Below are 13,720 nucleotides of genomic sequence, written 5' to 3' on the forward strand. Positions count from 1 at the left end.
GAAGGGAAGAAGATTGCCTAATTTTCAGAATGACAACATGCCTGTGAACCTCTTGATAATGAATTATTATATTAAGTCAACAGGGAGTAAACTGCTGTCTGAATTTCTGCTAAAGATGGCACATACATATTATATATTCCCTTCCCTGCCAAGAACCCACTGAAGAAACAGAGGACTCCACGTTCATGACTTATCTAATCCTCATTTATCTCCCAAAGGCTCACTGCCAAATACTATTAACAAACTTAAGGATTAAATGTCCAACACATAAACTTTTGGGGAGACAAACCATAGTAACTAACTTCGGAGAACAGGGATATTTTCATCAGTGATAACAGACAATATACAATAATAAGAATAGGATCACAAAAAAGTAGAAATGTTATACTCTGTGCTTCCTCATGGGGGCACACAGCAGTGCTTCTAAATATTCTTTCCAAAAACTTCAAACTTGAATTTGTTCAAAACAGGTTCAAGTAAGTAAATAACTGGGGTTTTATTTTCTAGCAACATTTTAATTTAAGCTCAGGGTATCGTAATTGCAAAGCAGGTATCCTACTCTTAGAGCCATGTCCCCAACTTTAAACTTATCAAGCCTGTAAATCTACTACTTTGCAGAAAACATAAGAGACAAAGGAATAAACAGTTACAATCAAGGAAGTGAAAAAATTTTACAGAACAAAAAAACTCAGTCTCAAGAAATAAACTACAGGGCTGGGAAGGTGGCTCAGTGGTAGAGCGCTTGCCTTGTATGCATGAGGCCCTGGGTTCGATTCCTCAGCACCATATAAGCAAAAAGAAAAAAAGCCGGAAGTGGCGCTGTGGCTCAAGTGGTAGAGCACTGGCCTTGAGCTGAAGAGCTGAGGGACAGCACTCAGGCCCAGATTTCAGGCCCCACAACTGGACCCAAAAAAAATTTTTTTTAATTTAAAAAATTAAAAGAAATAAACTGCAAAGAAAAGACAACAGAGATACATATAGATGGATCTCTTATTTTGTAGAGTTACACACTACAGATGCTCAACATACAATGTAGTTATATACAGATGAACCTATCATAAGTTGAAAATAACATAAATTGAAAAGGCATTTAATATGGCTAACATATGAACCCTAAAAAGCTTAGCCTAGCCTGGTTTAAATATGCTCTGAACACTTATATTGGCTGGGCAGTACAAACAGCTCTATACTGGGCATCACTATGTCCCTAGCCCTGGAAAAAATCAAAATTCTGGATTCCAAGCATGGTTCCAGCCAGGCACCTGTAGTTCACACCTGTACTAAAGAGGCCAGACTCTGAGGATCACAGTTCACAGCCAAGCCTAAACAGAAAAGTCTATGACTTTTATCTCCAATTAATTATCAAAAAGCCAAAAGTAGAGCTATGGTTCAAGTGATAGAGTGCTAGCTAGCTTTGAGCAAAAAAGCTCAGGGACAATAACCCAACCTTGGATTCAAGCTCTCCTCTCTCCTCTCTTTCTCCTCTCCCCCGTCCCTTTCTCTGTCGTATGTGTGCATGTGGACACACACACAAACACACACACACACACACACACACACACACACACACAGAGTATGGCTTTCTATTCTATAATATTTATCCATTAACTGAATATATTTGGGATTTACTTTAAAGTAATCCAATGGTTCATACCTGCAGAGGCAGGAGGATCATAAGTCAATATCAGAAAGGTAACAAGATCCCATCTCAGAAACAAAAGGGCTAGAGCATAGTTCAAATGCTAAAATGACTGCTTAGCCAGCACAAGGCCCAAGGTTTAATCCTTAGGACTGAATGTAAGGCAGAGGAATTTTTAGTTCAAAGCCAGCATGGACCACACAGTGAGTTCCAGTCCAATCTAGGAACATGGTAAGAAACTGTCTCAAAAAACCAAAGGGGGAGGACTTGTAGCTTGATCTAAGTTTGCTACCGATGTAGATGAATTGATACTTCAGATGTGGACCGACTGGATTCGAGGTGTTAAAACTCAAATTCACAACTGATTTCTATTTCTATTCCAAGATATACTGGAACTAAATGTAACAGAGCAACACAGCTCTGGTTGTCAAATGAAAGTGTCTCGAACAAGACAACAGTACAGGAAATGTGACATCAATTCCCAGTAAAATTCTAGGCTTATTAGTTTATAATCTCTGAAGAGGAAAAAAAGAAAAGAAAAAAGAAAGTAGGGGCTTAAATTCTGGGCATGGGCGCTGTCCCTCAGCATTTCAGCTCAAGGCTAATGCTCTACCACTTGAGCCACAGCGCCACTTCTGGCTTTTTCTGTTTATGTGGTGCTAAGGAATAGAACCAAGGACCTCATGCATACGAGGCAAGTACTCTACCACTGAGCCACCTTCCCAGCCGGAAAAAAATTTTTTAGTTCTGGAGATAACCTAGGCCAGGACCATTTACATGAAGCTAGGCTGTGCTCTACCATACAGCTTCAGTTTAATAAGGTCAATTTTAAAGCCATCTAGGAATAAACCAACTCATAAACTTAAAGCCCAAAATAAAAATGCAGACGACAACTAAATTGTTTATTTGTTTATTTATTTTTGCGCACCAGTCCCAGGGCTTGAACTCAGGGCCTCAGCTCTGTCCCTGAGCCTCTCTGTGCTCAAGGCTAGTACTCCACCACTTGAGCCACAGCAACACTTCTTTTTGAGTAGTTTATTGGAGATGAGTCTCACAGTTTCCTGCCCAGGCTGGCTTCAAACACTGTCCTCAGACCTCAGCCTCCTGAATAGCTTGGGTTACAGGCATAAGCCACTCAAACCCAGCTAGCTAGATCATTGTCAATAGAAAATGTACGCCTAACCAAAACAAACCTTTATATGTATATTTTATGTTCTGCATACCTCTAATAAGGAAGAATAATTTTCAAATGAAAAAATAATATATAGGATTCACAGTAAAATGTAGTAAATGGCTTGGAAACTTTGATCATTTTATATAGCATATGATTACATTATGACTGGTTATACTTAATGACTTTATTCAAATGAAAATGTTTCAAAGAACCATCAAATAACCTATAAGCTAAATAAAGCATCCTTTCTTTAATAGAAGTTTAAAATCTAGAGGTAACAGAAAAAAGTTTGAATATTTCACTTGGCTTCCATTGAACAATTTAAGAAAATATCTATTAGTCAGATACTGATGGCTCATGCCTGTTATCCTAGCTATTCAGGAAACTGATACCTTAAGATTGAGGTTCGAAGACAGATTGGACAGAAGAGGCCTTGAGACTCTTTATCCCCAATTAATTATCAAAAAGCCAGAAGTGGAGCTGTGGCGCAAGTGGTAAGAGTGCTAGCCTTTAGCATAAAAACTCAGGGACAGTACTCAGGCCAACTTCAAGCTTCAGTACTGGTACAAAATAAACAAAAATATTAATTTATATATGTATGCACTCGTCCAAGTACAAACAACTTGCTAGGCACTAATCTTTACAAATTCTTCCAGTTTGAAAGCAACTTTAAGATTAAGGCCAAACCTCAGAGTACTGTTTGAATATGCTGTACAACAGCACCACCAGGTGTTGGTGTATGCAACCTTTGTTGGAACACCACTGGCAATAGGAATTTCACTTAGAGGGCTGACAGCTCTGATAATTTGACATAAATGGATCCAAAATTTTTGGTCCAATGATAATTTTATCTTATGATTCCATTTTTATTCCTGGGGACCATGCAGAACAAATCACTTTTCTTTTGACAAACCTTCAAATATTGTATAATAATGACTAGAAACTTCAACTCAATTTCTTTCTCCAATCTAAATATCTAAATTTAACTCAGTCATTTCTTACAGTTTAAAGATTTTTAATGACAATTTCCAAGACATACTATATTTATGTATTTTTACATCATAAATATTATAATGTTAATTCTCATGTGTCAGTCATACTATACTGCTAGAGGGGAAAACACTGATGCCTTACTAATTTCTGAAATTTTTTAAAATTAGATGGAAGGTTGTTCATTCCTTAGCAAATATATTAAATATAAAACTATATGAGCCTAGCTACTCAGGAGGCTAAGATCTGAAAATCACAGTTTAAAGCCAGGCTAAGCAGAAAAATCTGAGTTTTTTGGTTTTTTTGTCAGTCATGGGGCCTGAACTCCAGGCTGGGCACTGTCCCTCAGGTCTTCAGCTCAAGGCTAGCACTCTACCACTTAAGCCACAGCACCACTTCCCAGTTTTTCCTGCTTATGTAGTGCTGAGGAATCGAACCCAGGGCCTCATGCATGGGATGCAAGCACTCTACCACTGAGCCACCTTCCCAGCCCCAAGTCTGAGATTCTTATCTCCAATTAACTACCAAAAAGCCAGAAGTGGTACTGTGGCTCAAGTAGTAGAGCACTAGCCTTGAGCAAAAGAAGCTCAGGGACAGTGCACAGGCCCTGAGTTCACGCCCTGTGACTAGCACAAAATAAAAAAACAAAATGAAAATCCAATGCTACTTTATATTCTGGTCTTCTGAACAAAAAAGGTCATTTTAGTACTCAATAAGCTTCAACGAATTGTCTTAAATGGTCAAGCTATTTAAATGCCAATGCACTCACAGGACCATTTTACTCTGTTTTTATGAAGCTCATTGTGAGCAGAATAGCTAACTATGCAAGAAAAGTTGAAGAAACAGTATAACATTTTGAGAGTTCTGCATGTTAGAAAAAAGGGACTGAACCAGGCATTGGTGGTTCATGCCTGTAACCCTAGCTACTCAGGAGGCTGAGATCTGAGGATCATGGTTCAAAACCAGCCCAGGCAGGAAAGTCCATGAGATTCTTATCTCCAATTAATCACCTGAAAACTGGAAGTGGCACTGTGGCTCAAAGTGGTAGAGCATAGAGCAAGAGCTCAGGGACAACACTCAGGCTCTGAGTTCAAGCACTATAACTGACAAAAAAAAAAAGAAAAAAGAAAAAAGGAATGACCTTTATTTAACTTGCTAAGATTTATATTTCCTGACACCTCAGCATCTTGATAACTCCATACAAGTTAGTTACTATCTGGTTCAGATTACAATTATGCTAGTATTTATATGAAAGATATTCTCCATAAATAAACCTTCTAGATGAGTTTTGTTTATCCCATTATGCAATGTTTACATACTAGTCATTTTATTATTGACTTACTCCCTTAATTTATGTAGAAGTTGAAACTTAATTTAAGCCTTTATTACAGGCTAAGAATAACTGATCATAAACTGCCATCAAAAGTGGCAAACTTTGATATCAGTTCTTGACCCTCTCTGCTTGATGCCATAGGTGTTACTGAGACTTGAGGTAATTAGTAGTTTGCCTTACTGTAGTTTACAGGCTTGAAAGCATTAAAGGCCTGGACTTATGACACTGGCATACTCTGAGGTTTTTTTCTTTGTACCTCCATGACTGGTTTCCAAATAATTAAAGGTGGGGCTGGGAAGGTGGCTCAGTGGTAGAGTGCTTGCCTTGCAAGCACCACATAAGCAAAAACAAAAAAGCCGGAAGTGGTGCTGTGGCTCAAGTGGTAGAGCACTAGCCTTGAGCTGAAGAGCTGAGGGACAGTGCCCAGGCCCAGAGTTCAGGCCCCACGATCGGAACCCCCACACACACCAAAAAAAACAAAAACCAAATAATTAAAGGTACCACAAGAAAATCACAGAAACTAAGCTGTTGACACTAGGAACGGAGTTCTATAAAACTCTTGAGTACCTTAACTCAAGAAAACTATCTTGCCTAAGAAGGCAGGTTTAGCTAACTTGTGCGATACAGTCTCTACTCCTTTTTCCATTGGCATAGGAATGACCTGACTCATTACAGTCTTTTATATCTTTCATATGACTTAAGTCTCTCCCCAGATGAAGTAACAGCATACTATCCATACCGCTTGATAAAAAAAACATTTAGAAACAAAAGAAACAGTGCTGTTTAATTATACATGAAGTATAGGAGGAATTATGTGATTAAGTTATATGAAAAAAGTGTTAATATTTAACATGCCAGTCAAACAAAATCTGAGTTGTGGAGTTACTCAGAAGTAATCATAGTACATTTTGTCTGGCTATTTTTGAGACTCATATAAAAGAACTTCTGGAAAGCATAAATAATTCCCAAGACCATTAGAAATATTAATCTAGGGCTTTTTCCTTGTACATATAAATTATACATTTTTTACCTTATTAAGCATGAATAACAGACTACAGTTTTAAAAGTCTGTCGATCTGCTTCTCTTTCCTATGGTTAGTCTTATAAAAACTATCCTAAGACATCAAAGATTAGATGTATGCATAGCAGAAAACTCAATCCTCTTATTTGCAACAGATACTTGATGCTTTGAATTAATTTTACAGGAAATGGGAAAATGTGAAGTGATATTTGAGTAGCTGTAAAAATAACTTCTTATACTCTTGAGTTTTTCCTAGTAGAGATGAGAACCAAAAGGCATATAAAAGATTATTCCTATTAATCTACAAGGCTAAGATAAATTTAAACTTAATACTTTATTTCTTCAAGAAAGAACTTAAATAAGGACAAAGTAAATATCTTGGGGGAAAAGGTTATCCTGTAAAAGTTACAGGCCTGTAACTTCCAGGACTTGGGAAGAATATGCAAAAGAATTGGAGCTTCAAGGCTAACCTGAGCTACAAAACACCCTCTCTCAAAAAGCAAGCAAGCAAACAACAACAAAAACAACTAAAGTTATTGGCTTTTTTCCACCTATAACTCTAAGCTACTCAGTTAACATATACTTTAGTGCCTTATAGGTAAGACTATGTAACAGAAATTACCCAACTAAAACTGTTCAAGATTACAAAATCTTTCTGGTGATGCCTACAATCAACTAAGCATTACTAAGGTTATTCCAGTAGCTAAGAATATCATAAAATAAAGGACAGATTCTTTCCTCTTTTTATTTTGGACCAAATAAATCACTCTGGTACTTTATCTGTAACTTTATCTGGTACTGTATCTGGAGTGGTATGGAACACTGTAAACTTACCATTGGCAAAAGGTAAAAACGAATTATGTATTTAAGCCATACCTTGTTTTAACTCCAAACATTCCAGCTGTTTATTTTCTCTCAGGGAAGAAGTAGAATCTATACAGGTATCTTGTCTGAGGAATAAAAATACATTAAGAAAATTTTAATGAAATATTTACTGCCCAAGTTCCTAGAAATAAGGGAGACACTTGGGAAAATACAATGGATTCCTATAAGCCCCAAGGTACAAGGTAGTACATTCTGAGACTCAGAAACATGTACCAAGTGTCAGCAGCGACAAACCAACTTAAGGAATATATTCCTTTGAAAAATCAAGGGGTAAACCCAGAAGGAACATGGAGGCAATTTTCTTCTCCCTTCCAATACTCTGCAGGGTAGTTAATGGGAGAAATCACCACTCACAGCAGTATGCAATAATTTTTCAAGTTCCACTGTTAAATTTAATGGGAATTTGGACTTCAAATTACATTATATTCATCTAATTTCATACCTCAAATGCTTTGATGTCTACAGTACATGAAAATACATATTTTATATTCAATATACTATATAATCAAAGTACATGTGTTAAATGTATTATAAAAAAGTTTCAATTCACCAAGTTCAGAAACAGAAAACTAAACTGATGATTTCTTAAGACAGCATCATACCACTTAAGACAGCATTGCACACCTTAATATTGATTCTACAAATAGCTTTTCAGCAAAAAAAAAGTCAATAAACTAAGTGCAAATATTCAGATGAAATGACTACTTTCTCCAAAACTCATAACCTCATAATTTTTATACACACTCTAAGATTAACACATTAAAAATATATAGGAAGTTTTCCTGCTCAGTAAACAATTTCTATCTAGTTATCATTAATAAATCCTTCAAATAGCCTAAGGGGGTGGGGAGTGACTATGATCATTTGTTTCAAAAGTTTATAATATTCTTTCCAGTCAATATATTGGTTCTGTGTGTTTATTTTGTACTTTAAAAAGCTTGTATTAATACTGCACAAATTCAAACAGAGACTCAAAGCCATCTGATGCTGGAGCCAGACATGGTGATGTATGTCAGCAATCCTAGCACTTTGGTGGCTGAGGCAGAATTTCAAGTTCCAGGCCAGCCTAGGCTATGTGGTAAAATCTTTCTCAAAAAAGAATTACATCGCTTTGATATTAATTAATTTTAACACTTGAGAGATTTATAATTGCCCTGGCTCAATTCTTCACACTTCTTCATTGTCTAAAGTCACCTGTTTCAGATTTTATTTTTTCACCCAAACAACTGGCAGATCCCAAGGGTATATCAACAACAATTTTCCTTGGCAACCCAGGAGCAAAATAACAAGTAATGCAAGGAATCATATTAAAGTGTGCCACTTCTAGTATTCCAGACAAATGAGACTTTTACCTATTGAGAGGGTTAATCTAAATATCAACCTTTACAGGAAATGTTTGGTTTGCTTTTATACCTCCCCGAATGGCAGTTCATTCTTCATCTACATATATTTAGCTACATTTACAAAAAATCTAAACATGATATGGTGCCCCATAAAATATATTAAAATGTTTGCTTTTATTCAGTAGTTAACAAATTTAACTGAAACCAATTTATGAAACACCAAACTTCAACAAGTGCTACATCCTGAGTCCAAATTCCAGTACCACCATAAATAAATGAACATAAATAAGTGAGCACATGTAATACTGTAATGAAAATGAAATATCATCCGTGCATTGTGGCCCAGAATGTATAATATGTATTATGAATACCACACAAACTCTAATTGAAATGATCAATATTCTAGTAAGAGTTCAATGTTAATGTAGTATAAAATAAAAAGGGCTATGGATATATTTCCATTAAAGGAAGCTAAACAAGGCTGGGAAGGTGGCTCAGTGGTAGAGTGCTTGCCTTGCATGCATGAGGCCCTGGGTTTGATTCCTCAGTACCACATAAGCAGAAAAGGCTGGAAGTGGCAATGTGGCTCAAGTTGTAGCCTTGAGCTTAAGAGCTGAGGGACAGTGCCCAGGCCCAAAGTTCAGGCCCCACACCAACATTAAAAAAAAAAGGGGGGGCACTAAACAACTATGACAATGACATGTTATAACTGACCTGACACTGCTGAACAGAAGGGGAAAATGTTATAAAAGATATACTTAACTAAGCTGAACAAGTTGAAATAGTAATACTGAATTTCCTAAAGTTGATACTTGTGGTTATATAATGGAATATCAACGTCCTTTAGAGAAATATTTAAGGGCAAAGTGTCATGATATATGTAACCTATACCTCAAATATTTCATAAAAAATACTCAGGAATACTGAAAGACAAATGGAATACAATATTAATAGATAAATCAATATAAGGGCTATGTGGATATTTCTTATAGAACTCTTATTCTTGCAACATATCATTGTCTGAGATTATTTCCAAATAAAACATTTAAGGACTAAAATATAATAAAAACTAGTCAAATATCATTAACTATCCTTTAAATAAAATTAAGACTCTTGTATAAAGACTATCTGTTATCTGTAATCATCTGTTTATACTCTATAAAACTTCTATCTACTCTATAAATGTCTATAAAATTCTGCTTTATGTAAAGTTAGGTTTGATCAAGCTATTGAATTTCAGACAGTAGGTACAGTGTACCACCTTGTGGCAGAAAAGTGAAATGATGAACACTTTTTACATCAGTATCACCAAAAGGCAAAACACAGCAAAGCAAAACCCAGAAACAGTTTCCAACACATTTAAATTTTTTTAATTTAAAATTTAAATTTTTTAAAATCTATGCTAATTTTTCTAAGATGTAGACATTACAACTCAAATTACTTTACAAATGAGAGTTATCTACTTGATTTTTAAAGCATTAAATAGCATGAAAAGGTGTTATAAAAAATGACTTAATGTCTAATAAATCTTCAATATACATTTGTCTTTTTGTTTCTAGCTATGAAAATTAAAGTTTACTCTCATGTAAAATTAGGTACAAGTACTAGGAATAGTTTTAATTTATATTTAAATACTTCTATCAAACACTCTGAAACTAAATAAAAATTTTATTTAAAAAAAGGAGAGAAAAGAGAGGACAAAGGAAAGAACTCAAAGAAAATTTGGGTTGAGAGTTCCATCATGATCTCTGTATTTCCCTCCATTTAAAACAAAAGAAAAATCCTATTTTATTTTTCTAACTCCCTTTCCCATCTGCAATTCTTTATTTTAAGCAAATTAACTTAAAAGCAAGTTTTGAATTATAGAGCACTATCTGTATGCCTAAATTTATCAAATTAACACTGATTAAATTTATTTTCTTTTACCCAAATACAGTTAATTATCCACTCTATCCACTTTCACAACACCAAGATATTTTTTTTTTTATCAGAGTAATACACTGGGGAGATCTTTGGAACTTAATTAAGAACAACCACACATGTAAATTAATAAAGGCTTAAAAAACATTTCTAAAGAAGATCTGAGGACCAATTTCTTGTCCAAATGAAAAATATTAGGAAATTTTAATATAAAGGTTTGATTATATGTTGGCTCTAAACTGAGGATCATTCCCAGCTTCCAGTTACATCTTTCTGACTCGCCTTCAAAAATCTAAGAAAATAAGGCATATGGGCTGGGAAGGTGGCTCAGTGGTAGAGCACTTGCCTTGCATGCATGAGGCCCTGGGTCGATTCCTCAGCACCACATAAGCAGAAAAAAAAAGCCGGAAGTAGCGCTGTAGTTCAAGTGGTAAAGCCCTAGCCTTGAGCTGAAGAGCTGAGGGACAGCGCCCTGGCCCAGAGTTCAGGCCCCACGAACGGACCCAAAAAAAAAAAAAAAAGAAAAAAGAAAATAAGGCATATTGTTATATAGAAAAAAAATAAATAGGAAAAGAATAGTCCTCACAGTGTGCTACCATTTGTGTCTACAGTGTATATATATATATATATATATATATATGCATATATGTGTAAGTAGATTATATGTGCACATATAAGTAATATGTAACATATATTTATATATACAAATATGTGTTATGTATATGTATATATACATATATGTACATGTTATACATATACATACATACACACAATAATCTGTAAGTGTATGGAATACCTCTAGGAGGATAAAAAAGGATGGTTTGCTCTGATTGTTCTATAGAAAGGCAGAATGGTAAATGGCAGTAAACTTATTCTTACTGCATCTCATTGTGCTATGTGTATAATTCAAATAAGTAAGATAGTAAATAGTACACTAGATACATAAAGACAAACAGTCACTCTAGGAAAGCAGAACATTTCCAGCAAAAGAACACAAGAAAACTGTTAATAATGGTTAGCTTTGAAGCAGGGAATCTTAACTTGAGTCCATAAACAATCTTTCCCCCTGTTTTCCAGCCACACACCAGATACGTGGATGGAATTTAGATGGTGTGTAAGTTTGCATGGTATACCTGCTTCCTATGGCTGCTGTAACAAATTTGCAACACAAGTATTTATTCTCTTCCAATTCTGGAGGGAAGAAGTCCAAAATATGTATCACTGAGCCAATGTCAATGCCTTAGCAGGGCCCCACTCCCTTCCAATGCTTCAGGAAGACTATCTCTTTGACTGCTCCAGCATTTGTAGCTACAGTCTTATTCCCATTCTCATGGCCCCTTCATCTACATTCAAAGTTAACTGCTTCCCTATGCTTTTATCATAGTCTTTTTTTTTTTTAGGGGGGTGGGGGGGGAAGGTCCAGTCGTGGGGCCTGAACTCTGGGACTGGGCGCTGTCCCTCAGCTCTTCAGCTCAAGGCTAGCACTCTACCACATGAGCCACAGTGCCACTTCCACCACTTCCAGCTTTTTCTATTTATGTGGTGCTGAGGAATTGAACCCAGAGCCTCATGCATGCAAGGCAAGCACTCTACCACTAAGCCACCTTCCCAGCCTTTATCATAGTCTTCTGTGTCAAATGTCCTTCATACTTCATGTGAAAGATACATATGACTGCATTCAGGGCTCAACCTGATAATCCTGGAAAATCTCACCTCAATACACATCTAAATCATATTTGCAAAGTCCCCTTTTAATGGATACATTAACATTTAATGACTTAGCAAATAGAATTTGAATATCTTTGAGGGACTTTAACATATACAGATAGAGAAAATTACATCTATATTTTCACTATATTATTTATCTTCTCTCAAATACCTACCCTTACTATAAACAGTATACAGAAAAACACTTGTTTTGAAGGGTGTAGACTATTTAAGAAACATGACTATTAAACTAATTCAGTCTAATGAATAATACCATGTTAAGTAGTAAGTAGATGAAACCCACTTGCTCTTTTTAATCCTGTCAACATTTTAATAACCATATTTTCTATTTTAAAACAAGCTGTTCACATTTTAGATTTTTAAAACACTAACTTAAATGGACATTTTAAAGTAATTCTTACAATTCTCTATAAATTTTGAGATATTTAAACCATATGGTGAAAATAAAGTGGTTTAATTTGCACACATATTTCCTAAACTCAGGCCTATTTATATAATATTTTTTTGTTTGTTTGTGCCAGAATTGGGTCTCAAAGGCCAGGCCCGGGGAATCTCCTTTAGCTTTTTCACTCATGGATAGTGCTCCCTTGAGCCACAGCTTCACAATTGTTTTGTTGTTGTTTCATTTTGTTTTGTAGCTAATTGGAGATTAAGAGTCTCACAAACTTTGCTGCTCTGACTAGCTTTGAACTGCATTCCTCACATTTCAGCCTCCTGATTAGCTAGGATTATAGGTATAAGCCACTGGAATCCAAGTAGAAGTTAATTCACTTTTCAAAAACTGAATTCAAAACTAGAATTAGATAGCCAATTTAGAACATGTCCATACTCTGCTAAGAAACTAGGAGTGGCTAGGAGAAGTTATACCACAACATTCATAAATAACCTATTTTGTGATATAACTAACTTTGAGAATCTGGATTTTGAATCTGTCCTCTAAAACTACAAAATTATCTCAATGTTACTTATTATCTACAGGGAAATACAGCTTCATTTCCACTGACATCTCCCTCAATATCATTCAATAAAAGTATATTCATTTAAAGATATTTAGCAAAAGCAATTCTAAAGCATTGCTAAGATTTCCATGAAGTGTTTGTACTTTTATTATTTTAGTCTTGATTATCTCACTGCACTATTCAAGACTTAAATTTCATTACAAACACATTGCTTAAAGCTTAATCATCTAACGTTATAAGCCAAATACCTATTCTCGTTGTTAGTGCTATTTAACTATAATAAAGCTTCTTTGCCAGCCTGTCTCCAGATGGAGATAGCACTCGTAGTTCCAGATCTGCATATTATCTTATTTATTCTTATTATTACAAGTATTGTTTTTGTCACAGTTTATCTTAATTCTTAGCTTTCACAAGTATTGATACATTGCTAATAGCTTTTAAACAATAAAAAATTATAGATGCTAAAGTTTTTCAACTATCTACAATATAGTTGTTTTCGTTTGTTTGTCTCTCTAGGGTGACAATACCATCCCTTAGCTTTTGCTAAATACAAGTATTTAGAAACCACGGATATCATATCTGCATAATTCTTAAATCTAATTCCTAGCCGGGGCGCTGGTGGCTCACGCCTGTAATCCTAGCTACTCAGGAGGCTGAGATCTGAGGATCGCAGCTCAAAGCCAGCCCGGGCAGGAGAGACCGTGAGACTCCTATCTCCAATAAACCAC

At 35.5% G+C, this 13,720-nt stretch overlaps 1 protein-coding gene across 1 annotated transcript in view; it reads right to left on the reverse strand.

The window, feature by feature from the left end:
• Positions 1-13,720, reverse strand: part of Caap1 (caspase activity and apoptosis inhibitor 1) — a 32,465-nt gene that overhangs the window by 7,312 nt on the left and 11,433 nt on the right. Inside the window, exon 6 of the mRNA XM_013020772.1 lies at positions 7,034-7,107. Coding sequence (XP_012876226.1) covers positions 7,034-7,107 — 74 coding nt within the window. The remainder of the gene's footprint in view (positions 1-7,033; positions 7,108-13,720) is intronic.

This window comes from Dipodomys ordii, unplaced genomic scaffold, assembly GCF_000151885.1.
Source record: "Dipodomys ordii isolate 6190 unplaced genomic scaffold, Dord_2.0 Scaffold53, whole genome shotgun sequence".
Taxonomy (NCBI): domain Eukaryota; kingdom Metazoa; phylum Chordata; class Mammalia; order Rodentia; family Heteromyidae; genus Dipodomys; species Dipodomys ordii.